The 17,467-nt window shown below is 35.9% G+C and overlaps 1 protein-coding gene across 1 annotated transcript; it reads left to right on the forward strand.

Moving 5' to 3' along the window:
• Positions 1 to 337: 337 nt before the first annotated feature.
• LOC146167403 (ubiquitin-conjugating enzyme E2 Q2-like) lies at positions 338 to 17,137 on the forward strand. Its single transcript, XM_083395058.1, has 9 exons — positions 338 to 594; positions 1,769 to 1,876; positions 2,848 to 2,949; positions 3,790 to 3,837; positions 6,148 to 6,279; positions 7,832 to 7,916; positions 8,550 to 8,760; positions 13,369 to 13,513; positions 14,203 to 17,137. The coding sequence occupies exons 1-9, from the start codon at positions 418 to 420 to the stop codon at positions 14,299 to 14,301; spliced, it is 1,107 nt and encodes a 368-aa protein (XP_083251184.1). The 5' UTR covers positions 338 to 417; the 3' UTR covers positions 14,302 to 17,137.
• Positions 17,138 to 17,467: the final 330 nt, after the last annotated feature.

Consider the following 17,467-nt stretch of genomic DNA (forward strand, 5'->3'; position numbering starts at 1 on the left):
ATAAGACCGTGTAAAAAATATAATCCTTCATTTAAAAAATAACGCTGCTTTGTACCTGTGTTAAAACTAATGTAGGTTGTTATCATTGGTGGAGCTTTCCACAGTCTGGAGAAATGCTTTGTGGCGAAGATCCTTGATTGAAAGGCAAAATAGAAATTTCATTCCAGTTAGTTGCCCTTCCTTTTTGACAGATTTTAACAAATTATTTAAAACTGATTTTTTTATTTAAAAAAAGTTAGTTGTTTGATACTAGCCACACTAATATAGACATCAGAAGTTTTTTTAAAATGCAAGATTTCTAAGGTTTTCTACTAAAAGTCATTTATTTCTAGAATTACCCGATTGTTTAACCTTAAGTGCAGGATGTAAAATTTTAGTGGCAATTTAAAAAAAGGAAAGCCGTCCTAAAACCAACCGATGGCGTCATTAAAAGGAGCTCCTCCGTTGGCCTCATTGAAGGGAGAACTTCGTCACATCGCCACTGCTTTTTCCAAAGATCACACTGTCTTTCAAGTGGTCAACGCAAACATTGACGAGGTCTGCTGCAAGTTTATTTGTCCCACTGGAAAGCATGAGATAAACTGCACTATTTCTGTAAGTATGTCAGCACCTTTGCCAATTGAACTGACTGTATAAAAAAAAATCGATGCTTATAGCGACTGTTCCATCTAATAAGACAGCTTTGGATAACTTTTGGAGGCTAACCACAACACAACCCTGTTTTCACTGTTCCATAACTTTGTGAACTCAAAAAATATTTTTTGATATCCATTAATATGCTGCCTGCTTGTGCAAATTGTACTATATTTGATATTTTGGCAAATTGGGATGACCGTCGCATGGGCGTCACAAAAACCTGCTTTGTGTTATCATTGAATGAAAAATTGTACCAGGTGTTTTGCTTGCAACTTAAAATGACAAGGCAGTCCATAAAGTCAACACAAGATACATTTTACCAGAATAATGTTATAAATGATTTCTCTGTTGAATAAAGTAATGTAATTTTCTGAATTGCATAAAATATATTTATATTATACATATGGTAAAAAATGTCTTGCCATCTTTCAAACAAATATATTAAATATTATGAAAGGCTAATGGTATATTAAGCCTTTTCTTGGATAGAACTTTTAGTACCAAGGTTTGCAAGTATCAATTTAAAGTCACTATTATGACAGACAATCTATAATGCCTAAGAGCAAGTTGGTATATGCTTGGCTTTTTTAAGAATTATTAGTCTGCTGTAAAGGTCATAATGGACAATGAAACTCTTATCTATTCAAAACAAAATAAGTCACAAGATACTTAAAAGGGTAGCAAAAACAGATTAAAACAGGTTTTAATTAAGGAACTTGTACCTTTGAAGAAAAATTTTCTTTTCACCATATATATGATTTTGTTGCAATATAGTTACCAGAGCGAAGAACAAGACATGCCATTTTTTAACATATTTAACATTGTCAAGCCACCCCCCAAAATAAAATGATATTCTATATATATATTCAATAAAAAAGTTGTTCTGTTTTTGCCTTGTAACTTTGTTTTCCATTGTTGTGCTTTCATAAACTAAATATGTTTAATGTGTATATATATTATTGTTTTAAACATAAAAACACCACAGCCTGATAGAAGAGTTTTATGAAACACATTTAGTCAATTCTCTGCCTGCCTAACATTAGAAAGCTTAAAAATTACATTCTAAACCAGTAGGTAAAAATGCTGCACACAGTTTTTTTGTTTATACACATATAACTCCTTTTTGTTTTAGGAATCCTATCCTGCTGCAAGACCTATGTGGTATTCAGATTCTGAAGATAAGATGGTTATGCAAGTTATGAAAGATTTAGCAGACATGAAGATTACTTCGCAATATATGGTACCTATTTTTCCAACCAAATTCTATCAGACTGTAGCTTGAATATGAAATTGAAAACAGTGGTTGACCAATACAGTTTATTGTTAATATCGACTCACATTTTTCTTCCAGTTGTGACTAGACTAAATCTTTATTACTTCATATTATCTGCTGGTATAACTATACTGTATGCACTGTGAGCCATTTAGACGGATTATTATTTGACACAAGTCTGTACTTAACATGATTGCCAAAATTTGGACCAAAATAGTTGTTTCCTCCATTTGAAATGTATGTGTGTGAGTGTGACAGTTTTTTATTTTTAATCAAGGTACACTGCTGCACCCTGAAGAATAAAGTGAACACTGGTTTTAAATGCTATAAGCTGCCCCTTACCCACCTATTTTTTTTTAGTTTACAATACCCTTTGTATTAATTCACCTTTCTGTAACCCTTCCATTTTTGTTTCAAATGAGGCCCCTTTGCATTTGCAATCTTTTGTTTAGCCAATGTACTACTCAGTTAGGGATTTGGTTTGGCATTCATTTAAAATTTACATATTAGGTTAGAAAAAAATGAAACAAAGAAAAGTTAGAAACCATTTGAATACTGATTCTAAAAGTGTGGTTAATTGAGCAGTATTGCAACATTTGAGACATAAATACAATCTAAAATTGGGAGGTGGTTAATGTGAAGGAAACCCATTTGAATGAACTGCGCTATATCAATTACTTCCAATATGTTTCTTGTAATATTACAAGAGTCTTTTTAGAGTGACATAAAGCAAAAAAGGTAACTAAAAGCAGGGCTTCTAAAAATAGAGGTAGTGTGTATAGCTATATTAATTTCACACATAGTTGAACATCTTAAAAATACCTTAAAACAGGTAAATGTCAAAGTATAAATACTTATATATATTGCTATCTTTTAATATTTCCCAGCTTTATTTAGGAGGTAAACACAATAATAAATCATCATTATTGCTGTTTCAGATCACCGAAATGATCAAGTTTGTAGTTACGCAGCTGTGCAAGAAGTTCTCAATTTCCTCACCAGCACAACTACAGGAACTTGACAAGACTCCAAAACCAGTGGTGAGATTAGCCTGTCCTTCAAGTTGTGTGTTTACTTTCAGATTTAGTAGAGACAAAAAATATGCTTACATTTACTTTGGTATATTTTCTTAAATTATATGTTTGCTGTTTGATAAAACAAAACATACCCTATATGGTAAATAAAATGAGCCAACACATATGTATATATAAACCTTTTCTAAATGTTTTAGTCAAAATATAGCTTTTTATCTTAACAAAAGTGAAATAAAAAGTAAAAAAAATACCTGGTATATATATATCTAGAAAAATGTAAACATGTTATAAAAACAAACTGCTTGCCAGTTGATGTGAATTTATTTGTTAGAAGGTTGCTCTCAAAGTATTGGCAATTTAGGTTTTGTTAATAAGAAACTCCTGAGATAATAAGATAGTATATATTGGATTAAAGGTGATAGCATATTATTCTGACCAATTCAGTTTTCTGCCAGATTTCACAAAAAAACGCCATACATTCAACTAATTTCCTTATATTCATTTTTTACTGCACTGAAGGTCGATATATTTACATCTTTAGAATAACGGTTTTAGTTAAAGTAATGCAAGAATTTTGGGCAAAATTTTATATATATATATATATATATATTTTTTTTTTTTTATAAGTGTTGGTTGCCAGTCTTTTTTTTAAGTGTTGGTTGTCAGTGGCACAAAAAGTAGTACAATGTCTAAGAGTCTTACATTTTGATTTGTTTCTCTGTTTTACAAATTAGAAACATCGTTTTCTGTACAAAGAGCAAAACCATGTCTACCGCATAGTTAAAATCACTCCTCACAATATTGTGAAAACAATATTTTCATTACCAGAAGCTTTTTATTTTGCAGCAACGTTCAATGGATGTCGTCTCTAGTTCTGAAGACGAAGATGATGACGTAAGTTTACTCCCTATAAAAACCTAGTTGTTTCCTTTTGAGTTTTTAAAAACAATTAGCATTGTGCTGCAGTTTCAGTAATATATCTCCTGGGTAACCCTTTTTCATACAGTTGTTGCAATTGTGCTAAGCCCATTTTTATTGCAAGGTAATAGGCATGTCAAAAAAGAGCATTCGTTGTAGAGCAGTAACTAAAAAAATCACTTCAGTAAATTTATACAAGGGCATACATCAGTGTTGTAATGACTTAAGTCAATGACTTGATTTGACTTGACTTAGGTCTTTTGGACCAATAACCAGGGCTGCGGAGTCGGTTAGAAATAACCCGAGTCCGACTCCGGTCAAAAAAATAAACCCGAGTCCGACTCCCGAGTGCGGTCAAATGTGCGATTTTGTCGAGTCCCGAGTCCGACTCGATTCTGCAGCCTGTGTTCCGCCAAAAATACGTAACTAAAATGACGTGGATATTCAGCAATCGACTTATAGGGGTGTCGTATAATTATTTCACTCAGAATACATGGTTGGAAAATATTCCACCATAACCTATTCCGCCTTTACAATTTACAGTTGGCGGCCATATCACTTTTAAAGTTTGGTACTGCGCATGTCGGACTCGGGACTCGGGTAGTTTTACGTGGTCTTACTCGAGTCCCGAGTCCCGACTCCAGCAAAGCAAACCGACTCCTCGAGTCTGACTCCGCAGCCCTGCCAATAATTTTGGTTGAAATTAGCATTTTTTTATATAATATCGAGTTATTGTCTAACTTTTTGCGTAATATGAATTAGCTTACTTTATGTTGTGTTTAGATTGTTAGTTGAGGTTTTTACTTCTATAATCAGACAAGTTTATCAATTTTATGGTTTATTGCTCTATTTTTATCTCAGTGACTTGAATTAATGATTTGACTAGGACTTGACTTGGAAAATGACTTGGACTGGGAAATTAGCCTTATTTGAAACGACTTTACTTGGACTTGAGTTATTTTAAAAACGACTTGACTGGGACTTACAAAAAAAACATTACAAAATGACTTGTTAACACCACTCCACCACTGGCATGTAGGGCATAACCTTTTGGCATTAATATTTTGTCTGGTGTGTTGCTAACATTCGTGCTTCAAGATTTAATTAACTGCAGCAAGATTAAAAAAAAAACTAGAACGATTGCGCATGTTTGGTATTGTCCTGTAACTATGACAAACAGTTGTGGTCTATGTGTGTCGTGCGTAATTTGCTTTGTGTCAACGGCAATACTCTCACGTATATGCGTCACTGCGTCACTTCTACTCACACGTGTAGTTTTTGTCGTTGACGGAAAATTATAAACTTTTGTTTTTTGCCATAAGTAATGCTTTAAGTCTAGATCAAGAAAAACCACAGAAGTTGTAAAAAAGATCCAAAACAACTTTATTCAACAAGAACAGAATACTATAGTTACCGAAAAAACACCAACAACTAGAAATGTCGGAGCAGGCTTAGATCCCGATATTAAAAAAAATAATAATCATAATATTATTATTTCATCAACTGCCTTAAGTCTAGTTTAACAACTGTAATATTTTAAAGTTAAATAAAAATAAAAATTAGATTTCTGTGAGTCGTCTTCAAACTGTCGAATATATTTCCTGTGGTTTAAATATTACGTTGACGACCTTTTTCATGATCAACCAAGTAATTTTTTTGTTTAATTAACAGCTATAAAAATAAAAAAGTCGTTTTTGTGAAATTCCAACGGGTTGGAAAAACCATCTGGGAAAATACAAATTCACTTATTCGCGAAACGTTATGACGTCATTCCAACAATGTCACACAAATGACGATGGGATAAATCTGTGCGCCTAAAAATGTTCATGGTGTGCGAAAAATTTGCCAACCGCCGACTTATTTCATGCGTTTTCAGGAAATTTTTCATTACGGGCAAACGTTTTTTATCAACTTTTAAATATGACATCAAACCTTTTGAGCATAATGGTTGGAGGTTGTAGTAAGAGTTAATAAGAATAAAAAAAAGCGACAATAAATGCTTGTGCAAAATTACACGTGTGAGTAGAAGTGACGCAGTGACGCATATACGTGAGAGTATTGCCGGTGACACAAAGCAAATTACGCACGACACACATAGACCACAACTGTTTGTCATCAGAGTATTGGAACAATACCAAACATGCGCAATCGTTCTATTTTTTTAATCTTGCTGCAGTTAATTAATTCTTGAAGCAAGAATATTAGCAACACAACTGGCATTTTTGATATTCTTATTATACCTTCGGCCTTTTTTTTTAAATATGCCCTTCGACTTTGGTTTTGCAGGACGACGCTGCTCTCGAGGAGGATGTTGCCGCAGAGACGGAGGAAGCTCGTAAGGAAACGAGCGGGATTGCCACCGAGAACCTCGCCGTCCTCACCAGGATAAAGCAGAACCAGCGCAAGGACTACATCGACGTACGTAGAAAGTCATAAAATTTGTAAAATTTTATGATATCAAAAAGTCCTTGAAATATCATGTGTTTTTTGCAAAAATATCTCAATAGTCCATGAAATTATTTTGTGTCCTGCTTGATTCATGTGTTTTTTAAAGTGTCGTTAAGCAACAATTGAACATTTTTTTGTAGACCGTGGCACTATACTTTATGTTTTCGAATTATTTTTACAGAACTTTGAGCGATCCCATTTTAAATTTTTAAAAACTTCAAATTTTTTTTAAAAAGTCTGACTTTGTTTAAAAATTGTATGACAACCCCGGTAGAGCGTTAACGCAGGAGTCAAAAAACTCTTTTTTTTCTTTCGTAAGCTTACTGATACCAAAACGGCTAAGTTTTAAGTTTTTACAGCCAAAAAGGAATCTGACAATTTTCCACCGAGGCTATGCCAAAGTTGCAGCAAGCATTGGCGCATGCATTATTCATTTGACGAACGCATAAGGTGGATAGTGCCTCGAAATATCTGAATTGCTCCTCTAAAAAGTTTGGCATTGCCCAACGTGTTAACAACTACATAGAGCGTTTGATGATTGACGTCCGATTTGACGTTTCTAGCTAATTCGAGTTAAACTTATTAAAGGGAAATGGTGATAAGTAGGGCGATTATTTTTGAATTAAGAAATAGCAAATTTTGACCTGCAAAATTAAAAACCTGTTAGAAATACGTAATAAGAATATCAAAGCCCATACAGAAGTAGGTATCATTTTGGACGTTTCGAATAACTCTTTATTCATTTTCAACATCAAGAAATACATTGATTTAAATAACCTAGGCGTCGTTAATCACACGTTTTTTTCTACCGTATATTGCTCAAATAAGATATAGTACGGTTAAAATGACTTTGAACACAAAGCAAAACTAATTTTTTTGATAAAATTAAACGATAAATTTCAAAACAACTGAACGACGAATTTCAAAAAGCTGACTATAGTTTTTTTTAAATTTTTTAAACGATTTATGTACATTTTTATTCCATTTTGACTTGAAAATTTTTTGACAAATTTTGACCTAACGTGTAAATTTTGACTTTTTTGGCAAGTCAAAAAATAATCGCCCTAGTGATAAGATTAAATTTCAAACTTTAAATAGTTTGTTTACGGTTTGCCATTTTTTTATTAGCTTTTTGCGCGATGACACAGCGCTGGAACGCGCAAAATCGTTCGAATCTTTGCCGTGTACATTTTTTTAAAGCAGTATTGCGATTGTCCAAATAAATTGTGAAATAATTTGGGCCTGAATAAGTATCATGTAAGTTCGTAACTTTGGTAAATCTCTTCCGCTTTTGGTTTCGTTAATTTGAATTTAAATATTATTTAAAAACCAATTTAAAAAGCATTTACTTGAATCCCTAAACAATTGGTAAAAACCTAAAAAGTTATCCCAACCTACACAGTGATCGCTCCATTGGTACCGACTCTATTCATACGACGCCCTAACCCAAACGACAATACTTGGGCTACTTGAGAACGCCTTGTTAATAGTTGATTTATCAAGACGAGTGCTTGTCTTTCAGGGCCGCGTCACTGGTTCTGTGCAAGCATCCGATCGTTTGCTCAAGGAACTGAAAGCAATCTACAAGTCGGAGAGCTTCAAGAAAGGTAATGTTTTTTACCGGATGCGCTTTCTTTCTTTTTGGTTTGGCTGTAATCTAGTTACTTTTAAGTTAAATTTGTAATACGCTTAACGCCTTTAACAATTCTGCACAGCATTAAAACTTAGTGTATTGTACCTGTAATGATGTAGCTCTGAATAACACAGTAGTTTTTAGCTTGTGGCACACTAATAAGGTTTTTACTTTTAACTTGCCAATTTTCCAACATAGCCTAAATTAGAAACGCACAAAAAGGCGCGATTTACTTTTGTCAAAACGTTACACGAACTTCGCTCAAACGCAGGTTGCGATAGCGACTATAGCGTTAAGTCAATGAATTGACTCAAGTGCGCCTTATTGTTTTTAAATGACTTTTTTGACTTCGCCTTAAGTTATTTTACAAAGCACTCGACTTGAACTTATGTTATTTTACAAATGACTTGACTGCGACTTGCTTGGACTTGAGTTATTTCACAAATGACTGCGACTTGGCTTATTATTTGTTCAAAAAGACTTGCCTTAAGGACTTGTCATTTTACAAAAAAATAACTGGGACTTAATTTGGTATTTGTCTAAGAATACTTGCACTCGTGGTATTTTACAAACGACTTGTTTACAACACTGCCTGGCATCTGCGCAGGCTGCTACAGCGTCGAGCTGGTGAACGACAGCCTCTACGAATGGCACGTCCAGATACTCAAGGTGGACCCGGACAGCACACTCTACTCCGACCTGAAGAAACTCAAGGCGAAGGGCGGCCAGGCATCTGTCATTATTAGCATCTCGTTCCGCGACAACTTCCCCTTCGATCCGCCCTTTGTGCGCGTCGTGTGTCCCGTGTTGAACGGGGGGTAAGTTTCGTGGATCAAATTGTGATGTTTTTGCTGTTAGTGATAGGTTTGCTTTGAGATTGACCGATATCGCTTTTTTGGAAGATACCGAACAGATTTTTTATGTTTTTGCCAACCGATACCGGTAACGGAGTTTTTATATACCTAATTATGGAGTTTTGATATACTAGATACAGTCATAACTTCAATTAATCGATCGTATAATACAATTACATTCATTTTATCTTCATATTTAATTAAAACACTTATTTTGCATATTAACTTTGTATAATAATGTAAACAGTAAACAAATCAGTCTGCCATGTATCTGAAAGCAAACGACGAATTCCGAAGTTCATTAAATAGAAAATTTGCTTGTTTTTGAGGAAACACTACATAATAATTTCATATCGTGCCAGAATAGGCCCAAACTTACCGATCGATAGCAATTGAACAGTAGGAGTGAATATCGGCCTGTAATATCGGTCTATCTCTAGTTTGATTGGAATGTCCGTAAATATCGCACCTAGGCCCATATCTGATGCTCTTGCAAAGTTCAGTACTCGTCCGATATAGTAGGAAAATACCGGTTTCAATCCGATAACGATTTATACCATCATTTTTAGCCATGGTTTGATAGCTGCAACGCTTTACATTTGCACTTCGCATGTATTTTTCCCCAAAAAATAGTATATTAAAAATTAAGGTAACAAAGGTTCCCAGCGCTACAACATTTTTTTGCTTAAATATTTGAGCATAGTAATGACGCCACAAGGTACAGGATCGGATCGCGGTACTTTTTGTCCAACATAAAGCTTGTTTGTCGGATTGATATAACCACTATTACAACATGTCACGCATCTAACATTTGGAGAAACGATTTAGACGCATTTGATGGTATGAATGTCGCGGTGTAAGGTAAAACAGAATTTTTACTAAGTTTGCGCCTAAATTTTCGCGATTTGAAGTTTGTGTGTAATGCATGGTTTTTCAATTGAGTGGCTCTTGTTTGGTGCAAATTTTTGAACAGCTTTTTTATGTTTTAGCTTTGATCATAAAACTGTTTTTTGAAGAAGTCGGATTTGTATTTGCAATCTTTTTGTATGGCCTAGTCTTTTTGTAGGTTGGTTCGATATACCGATGATGCTTTCAATTTCTCAGTAGTTTTTTGGATTTGGTTGTTATGTCGATATAGATTTGAAAGAGATTACTTAACTTTTTTACTACGTTTCCAACATAGATCCAGGGTTCTTTGCGTTGACTGTATTATTTTTGCTTGTCACTCAAAGTGTGAAAAACCACTGCTTTGCTTCAGCAAAGCTAACCTAAATCATTTGACCGTCAAGGATTTGATATGCAAGCAATGCGTTGGCCGTTAAAAAAATAGCCTTCTGTGAGACTCGAACTTACGACCTCAACCATTCGCTGTTTTCAATTCGATAAATTTGGCTTCATGTAGATTTGTTTTGTCAAAATCAAATGGCAGTGGTGTAGATTTCATGAATTGAGCCACAACGTGTTTACTCTAATATGTGGAAATCCGGAAAGAACTGGTTGTAGCTCTTTGTTGACAGCACGTTTATCTGATACTATGACAGGCGCCCAAGCCATGTGCTAGCCTACATGGCTTGCTGGCAGGTTATATGACCTTTGTTCTATTTAACTGCTCATTTTACTTGGGATGCGATCCTGATATGCGGCGAAAGTGAATGCCATGTGACTCTAACTTTCCGAGAAACCGTACTGGCCAGGGTTGTGAAATTGTTTTGACAGGTGGTCGAATGACAAATAGAAAATATCTTGTAAGGCTGGGTCTAAAGGGAGGACTTAAATTCTTGAAATACAAAGTGTGTTTGCCTTCAAAAGAAAGGTCTAAATATCCTTGTTTTGACTATCTTTAAATTTTAAAATTGCTTGACGTAGTTTGCCCAGCTCTAGTATGGGATAGCCACGCTTTAATATAACTGATGAGCATTCGCAATTGTTTTTGAAAAATTTACACAGCAATTGTGTTTTTTTAATTACTAAACTAACAACTGACATCACATATCCGTCAGGCAGAGATTAATTTTAAAATCGAAAAGAAAAATCGCTCGTCAACATAACTTTACCAGTAAATGAGTGTTCAAAGCGAAAGTGTTGGCTTGTGTATTTACACTCTTGATATGCGTCAACATACTTTGTTCTGGGATTTGTCTAGACCAGGGGTGCACAACTTGCGGTCGTTGACTATATTTTTTGCCGCCGGCCGTACGTCGATACAAACTTGTGTCCATCAAATACGGAAATTGGAATTTTGAAACAGGTCTAACACCAGACAGGGTTTTTATGTTATAGGCCAGTAAGGCAACAGTTTACTGGTCACCAGGTTGGCTAAGAGCATTGTGAGCAGGGGTGGATTACCCACCTGGACATGCCCCTCCAAAAAGCTATATTTTGCGTCAAATTTTACAATGTAAATTCATTTTTTTCGCGATTTTGCATCAAAAAAAAAAATAGTATATTAAAAATTAAGGTAACAAAGGTTCCCAGCGCTACAACATTTTTTTGCTTAAATATTTGAGCATAGTAATGACGCCACAAGGTACAGGATCGAATCGCGGTACTTTTTGTCCAACATAAAGCTTGTTTGTCGGATTGATATGAATTCATTTTTTTCGCGATTTTTTATCTGTTTTTATTGTGTTTTGGTCCGTTTAAACTTCAAACTTTAAAGTAAATCCGTTCATTCCAAACGACGTGTAAATACATTGCGCCGCGTTTAAATCTATGAAGTCCAATTTGTGTTACTAGAACATAAAAGCCCTCGGTTTATCAGCGAGTAGTGCGCCAAACCTGGCTGTTATAGAACGGTAGCATCGCTTTAGCTGATCGCTAAACTCAGTGAATCTCTGTAAGTCCACGAGCCACGTGTATAGACGAACTTCCCGCGACGCGACGCACGCGCTACACTTTGTGACGTCACAATGGCCTCGATGATTACGTCGGCCAAAAGAAGAGTCTATTGGGGCGCGACACGCTCCACTTTTGAGGGCGATTTGCTGATCACGTTTTTTATTGTTTTCTTCACTGAACCGTTTGACCCCGTCGTTTGATAGTTTATACCAATTGTTTAGGCGGCACGATGTTTTTGGCTAGTTTTGTCCACGAAATTTTTCCCTCGACCTTTTGACACCGTACCTCTGTGAATTGTCACGACTTCTTTGGAATAACTTTGTTTGGGTATCTTTTTATATGTCTTCGATTACTTGTAAGTTGTTGCTACATGGGCCTAAGTGGCCTAAATAACATCCAAATCCACAGGTAATGAGTATGAGACGATTAGACGTCCCGCCGCCGTGTCGGCTTTTCTAGTGTCCACGTATATGCGCCATGTTTTAAACAGTGCGTTTGGGGACGCTGTTTTGACACCGTACTGTTTGCCCTTAAAAAGGGTTTTGGTAATGGGTATGGGTAGAATTTAAGTTTAGAGTTGAATTTTGGGGGAGTAAGTTGTAAAGTTCCAGGAGATTTGGGATTATGTAAAACGTTGTTTAAGCCTAATTTTGGCCATTTAGACTTTTAGCTATTGGTCCTATTTCGATCTTATTCCGAACCTTGTTTTGATCTTAATGTTGTTCTAATTTTGGTCTTAATGCTGGAATCAACTTTCAGTCGCCAATTCTAACAATAATACAGACATTTTGTGACATTTTATTATTTTCTTTTGGCGCAGCTGGCCACCTTCCACGGCGCACCGGTTAAGAAACGCTAACTTAAGTGTCGCGATTCGATACCAAATTTTTGTCAGAATTTAGAATTTGTTTTGTTTCAACGATTATTGTATATCTTCAGTTGTTTGGGTACACTATGCACGGATCTGTAATGTAGCTTAATAATAAATTTCAAAGCCAAAAAGGTCGAGTAGATCGACAGCATCTTGATTAAGACGTTTCGATACGAGCTTGTATCTTATCGAAACGTCTTAATCAAGATGCTGTCGATCTACTCGACCTTTTTGGCTTTGAAATTTATTATTAATCTTCAGTTGTTATTTGTTAACCTACTATTTTTTATATAAATCTACCATTTAAGGTAGAAATTACTGTGTTGTATCGCAAATCATGACTAACTTTATAATAATTTGGTATTGCACAGGTACCACCCTAGTAACGAACGAGTAACGATACTTCCACTTTTTGACTCCGATCTGATATAATCGGACATACCTAGTAATTGTAACACACCTAAATAAAACACCACTGAAAATGTCATAGCGGTCATTGAAGCCAGACATTCCAAAAAACTTTGCCCTGCGATTACATTTCGAGGCGTTCATTTTAGTCACAACCGCAGAAGGCATATTACACTTTCTTGCAAAGCATTCTTTTAGCTTCATCTATGAAAATGTTCTCAACACACTTTCTACAAAAACAATAACATCACAACTTGACAGTTGTCGCTAATACATTGCTCGGAAATATCAGCTAAAAAGCATATAATGAACAGTTCTATGGATAGTGTACATTCAGCACCGCATGGTTACCTGTATGCCCATTTAAACCCACAAAAAAGTTTTTTAAAAAAGTTGCGCGGTACATAAAGAAAAACCACAGAAGGCACATTTTTTACAAAGTATCCTATTTGCAGCTTCGTCCTAGCCGGTGGTGCCATCTGCATGGAGCTGCTCACCAAGCAAGGCTGGAGCAGCGCCTACTCCATCGAATCGCTCATTATGCAAATCATGGCCACCCTGGCCAAGGGAAAGGCCAGAATCCACTTCGGCGCGCCGCCAGTAAGTTTTCTTTCGGTCGAAATCGAGTTAGGAACGACCGGATATCACAATTTTATAAGCGTTTCGCGCCTTTTTTCAATGTTTCGTCCGTCGTACACAAAGTGCACATGAGACTGAAGTTTGCAGAGTTCTTACAGGAGCTTTTACTGAAACTGCATAGCGTTCTGTTTGCTATAATTGTATGTCAGCAAGCCAAACTTGCGATTATATATGAAGAAAAAATATTTTTTGTAGTGTGTCACTTTACTTTTTTTTATTAAGTTTAAAAACCCGAGTAAAACCAGCAACAGACGTTTTGTTAAAGAAATATATATTTCGCCTATACTGGCATCGTCAGTTCCTATATGTAGAGTGAAATACATATACATAGCAAATTAATAATAAAATTAATAAAGCAGAAACCTGCTGCCTATGGTTTTGAATTTCATAAATATCGCCCTTTTACAGAACCAATCAATACTTTACTAAAAATATTAAAGCCAATATATTTGTGACACTGATGATTGCAAGAGGTATTGCCGAAACGTTTGTAACAGCAAAATGTCGATGAAATATAATGGCTTTAATCTCTTTAATTGAAGTTACTGAATAAAACTGTGTATTGTGTTCCAATCAATACTGCTTTCTTATTCTTAATACAAACGAGTTTCGCAGATATAAACAATACAACACGTGCTTCTTCCTTGCAGACCTCGTACAGTCTTTCCCGTGCACAGCAATCCTTTCAAAAGCTGGTTCAAATCCACGAGAAGAACGGCTGGTACACTCCCCCGCCCGAGGACGGCTGACGGCCAGTAAGGGTGCTTCCCCGTTTTACTGATGATGTCACCGCTACACTGTGCCCGTGACGTGCCACGGCGCCGTCTCCCCTCCACCGTTATGGGCCAGGCGATTCGGGATAAATAATGGCGGCGCGTTCACCAACGCGTTGCATCTGTGTTCGTAGGGCGCCCGTTTTCAGGCGTTTAAGCGAGTTATTAAGTCATTCAATTTTTTGAGACTTCTAAACAGTTTTTTAGCAGGATTTAGTCAGACATAATTTTTTTTAAATAACCCTAGCGTGTATTTCTTTCTAATTGATTTTTTCAATATCTTCTCGCCCAAAAATAAATCACGAACTTTAACCAAATTTGGCTTTTCGCTTCTCTGGCCGATTTACATTTTTAGTGCCGATTTCTTTTGGTTTTTCACTCCCTAACACACGCTGTGCAATGAAACTTTGGCCGCATTTTGAGCACATTTTGCTAGGGGTTGTCCGCCAACTCGAACTCGCAACGAGTACGACCTTTTTTACTTATTCGAGTCTAGTAACTGTGCAAATGCCATTTTCCAGTTAACGAACGTAAATGTCGTGTTTTGTTTTTTTCAAGCCTGGAAATTTTCCATACAATTCATAAACTTAAACGCTTCTAATAAATGCCAGATAACATAGCATTTCGCATTGATCCCCAACAAGTAATTCAGGGTTGCTACAACGTTGGACCTTTAAATAAATTTATGTGTAACTTCAATAATATGTTTAGAAGGTTCCGTTGTTGAACCAAACGATGGCATTTATACTGTTTAGTTTTCGAATTGTATTCAGAACTACGTCAAGTGATCCAATTTTAGTTTTATAATTTTCCTTGATTGTTTAATTTTTTTATAAGAGTGTGTGGCAACCCTGTACTTGTACATCTGAAAAAATTCCAACCATTTTTTAGTGTTTTGCCAAAACTTTTGTTTTATGCCGGCTGAATCTGTATTCAGTGTACCTTACTTTCGTCCAAAAAAGTCTAATCTAACAGGGTTGTAATTTTCTGCATAATTGAACACTAAATCTGTTTCGAAATAACACCGAACTGTAATTATTGGAATTTCCTAGTTCTTTAAGATTGAAGTTCACTATAGTTGTTGATATTGTAAAGCTTTACAACAGTGTTTTTTAAACTTGTTTAAACTTTTTACGGCGGCCCAAATCCTAAGAATAAGAATAACGGCGAAGCTTTGGCGACCCGATTCCCTTCACTGAACTTTTCTAAGCTTAAAATGTACAAAACATAAACATTAGAAATAATAAGTTCGAATTTAATATCTATATAATCCAAGTCTTTGTTTCCGCAAATCTTGTTTAGAACTAATCTCAATATATCTAACAATACCGATATAAAAGAACTGCAGTCGGCGACCCCAATTGTGGGCTGAGAAACACTGCTTTACAGTATAACAGTGACTTTTAGTTAAAATTTCAATACTTTTTTTTCTGCAATTTTATCGCGTTTGTCAATTTGGCCGTAGTCAAAGATCCTGGTTTGCTTAAATCCTGTGCTTCGCAGCTTTATGTTCCTGCAAACTTTCTATATGCCTTTGACGATTCGGAGCGTTGCTATTTTCGAATATTAATTCGAAATCGTTGAACAGTAACGTTTTCTACTCGGCCTTAATAGTTTTTTTTCCTTGTGGTGTTACCATCTAGAGTTTCTCGCTTATTTGGAACCAATACCAGTTCAAGTCCAAATTCAATGAAGCAATAAGAGCACACCATTTCTAGGAATGTCCGATATAATCGGGTCCGAGTCGATGTCAAGTGAAAGAATCTGTCCCGATCTGGTACGATCTCAAAAAGTGTTCTTATCGTCAAAAAACAGTATAGTAAAAAAAACATACCATTCAAAAACGTAGTACAAAAACAGCAAAATGTATCTCTCTTCTCTATTCCTGACATGACATGTTTTTTAGTGACCCGAACCCCGCAACCAACATTCGTATCACTTTGCGTTTTACGCCGTTGCTGATTTTTATTTCCTTCTACGCCTCTTTTCTGTCTTGTCCGTGTTGCTTTTTAAATGATAGGTAGAAACTTTAAAAGAGTCCGATTAAAATTAAACCTAATTATAGTTTTGTTGACTGTTTTGCAAACCATTCGTTGATAACCTTTTTTCTCTGCTGATTGTTTTCGCTTTCATAGAGTCCTGACAAAATCCGAGCTGCCTCTGGGCTACACTTGCTACAATGTGCCGAAAAATAGAATATGTTTTCTAACCTTACCTTTAAAACTGCATATTTTCTTTCCCATATCTTGTTCAAACGTTCTTTGAAAATGAATAATCCCAAAGAAACTTTGCCAAAAAACTCGTCATGTTAAGTCAGCGATAAAGGGCCACCTTTTTTAACGCGGAACCTTAAAAATAACTTTTGTTTAGCGTGCACCAAGATCGACATGACATTTTTCAGAGTTGTCGTTTTAAAACAAATAGACTCAAGAAACCTGCTGTTTCCCGTCCAACTTTTGTGCAAATATGAAACTGAAATCCAGACTAAGTTCACGCGTTTTTTTAAAAAAGTTTCAATAAGCTTTCACGGACCACCCAAAACTAGTCCAAGTACCCCAAATTGTCAACGGGCCCAGTTTAACACCTCCTGCTCTAAAACAGTAACTTTAAAAAGTACAATAAATCGATATTCCTAAAGGCCTGGTACGCGTAGCACTGTTGGCAAGCAAAGAACGGTGAATGTGTGTTGTCATGTGCGAAAATCATAAAAAAACTTGTTCATATCTAAAATATCACAGCCAAATTACGAGACAATTTTTACCAACCTCTCAAGCAACGCGGTGGCTTCGACATTTGCTTTTCAGCTTGTTTATGTTTGGGTGATTTTCATTGACATTTAAGACGTATAGTGATGACGTACACTGCTGCGAGACGTCACTCGACCCGTGACGTGCGCGTTTGGTGTCCCTGCGTACAACCCGAGTATTCCTTGGCACTTAACTGGTTGTAGGTTAGGCGTTCGGAAAAGGATCTGGATTTTGTAATTGGAATTTTTCCGAACACTCGACCGGCCTGAAACTGTCGATAGATTTGTTTTTGCTTTTTTTTTTATGCCTGTGCGATGTACAGCAAAATCTCTGTCACTTTGACAAACCTTAACCGTATCTCTCAACTGAGAAAAAACACTATACAAACGAAACGC

This window comes from Ascidiella aspersa, chromosome 1 (genome assembly GCF_963924565.1).
Source record: "Ascidiella aspersa chromosome 1, kaAscAspe10.2, whole genome shotgun sequence".
Classification (NCBI taxonomy): domain Eukaryota; kingdom Metazoa; phylum Chordata; class Ascidiacea; order Phlebobranchia; family Ascidiidae; genus Ascidiella; species Ascidiella aspersa.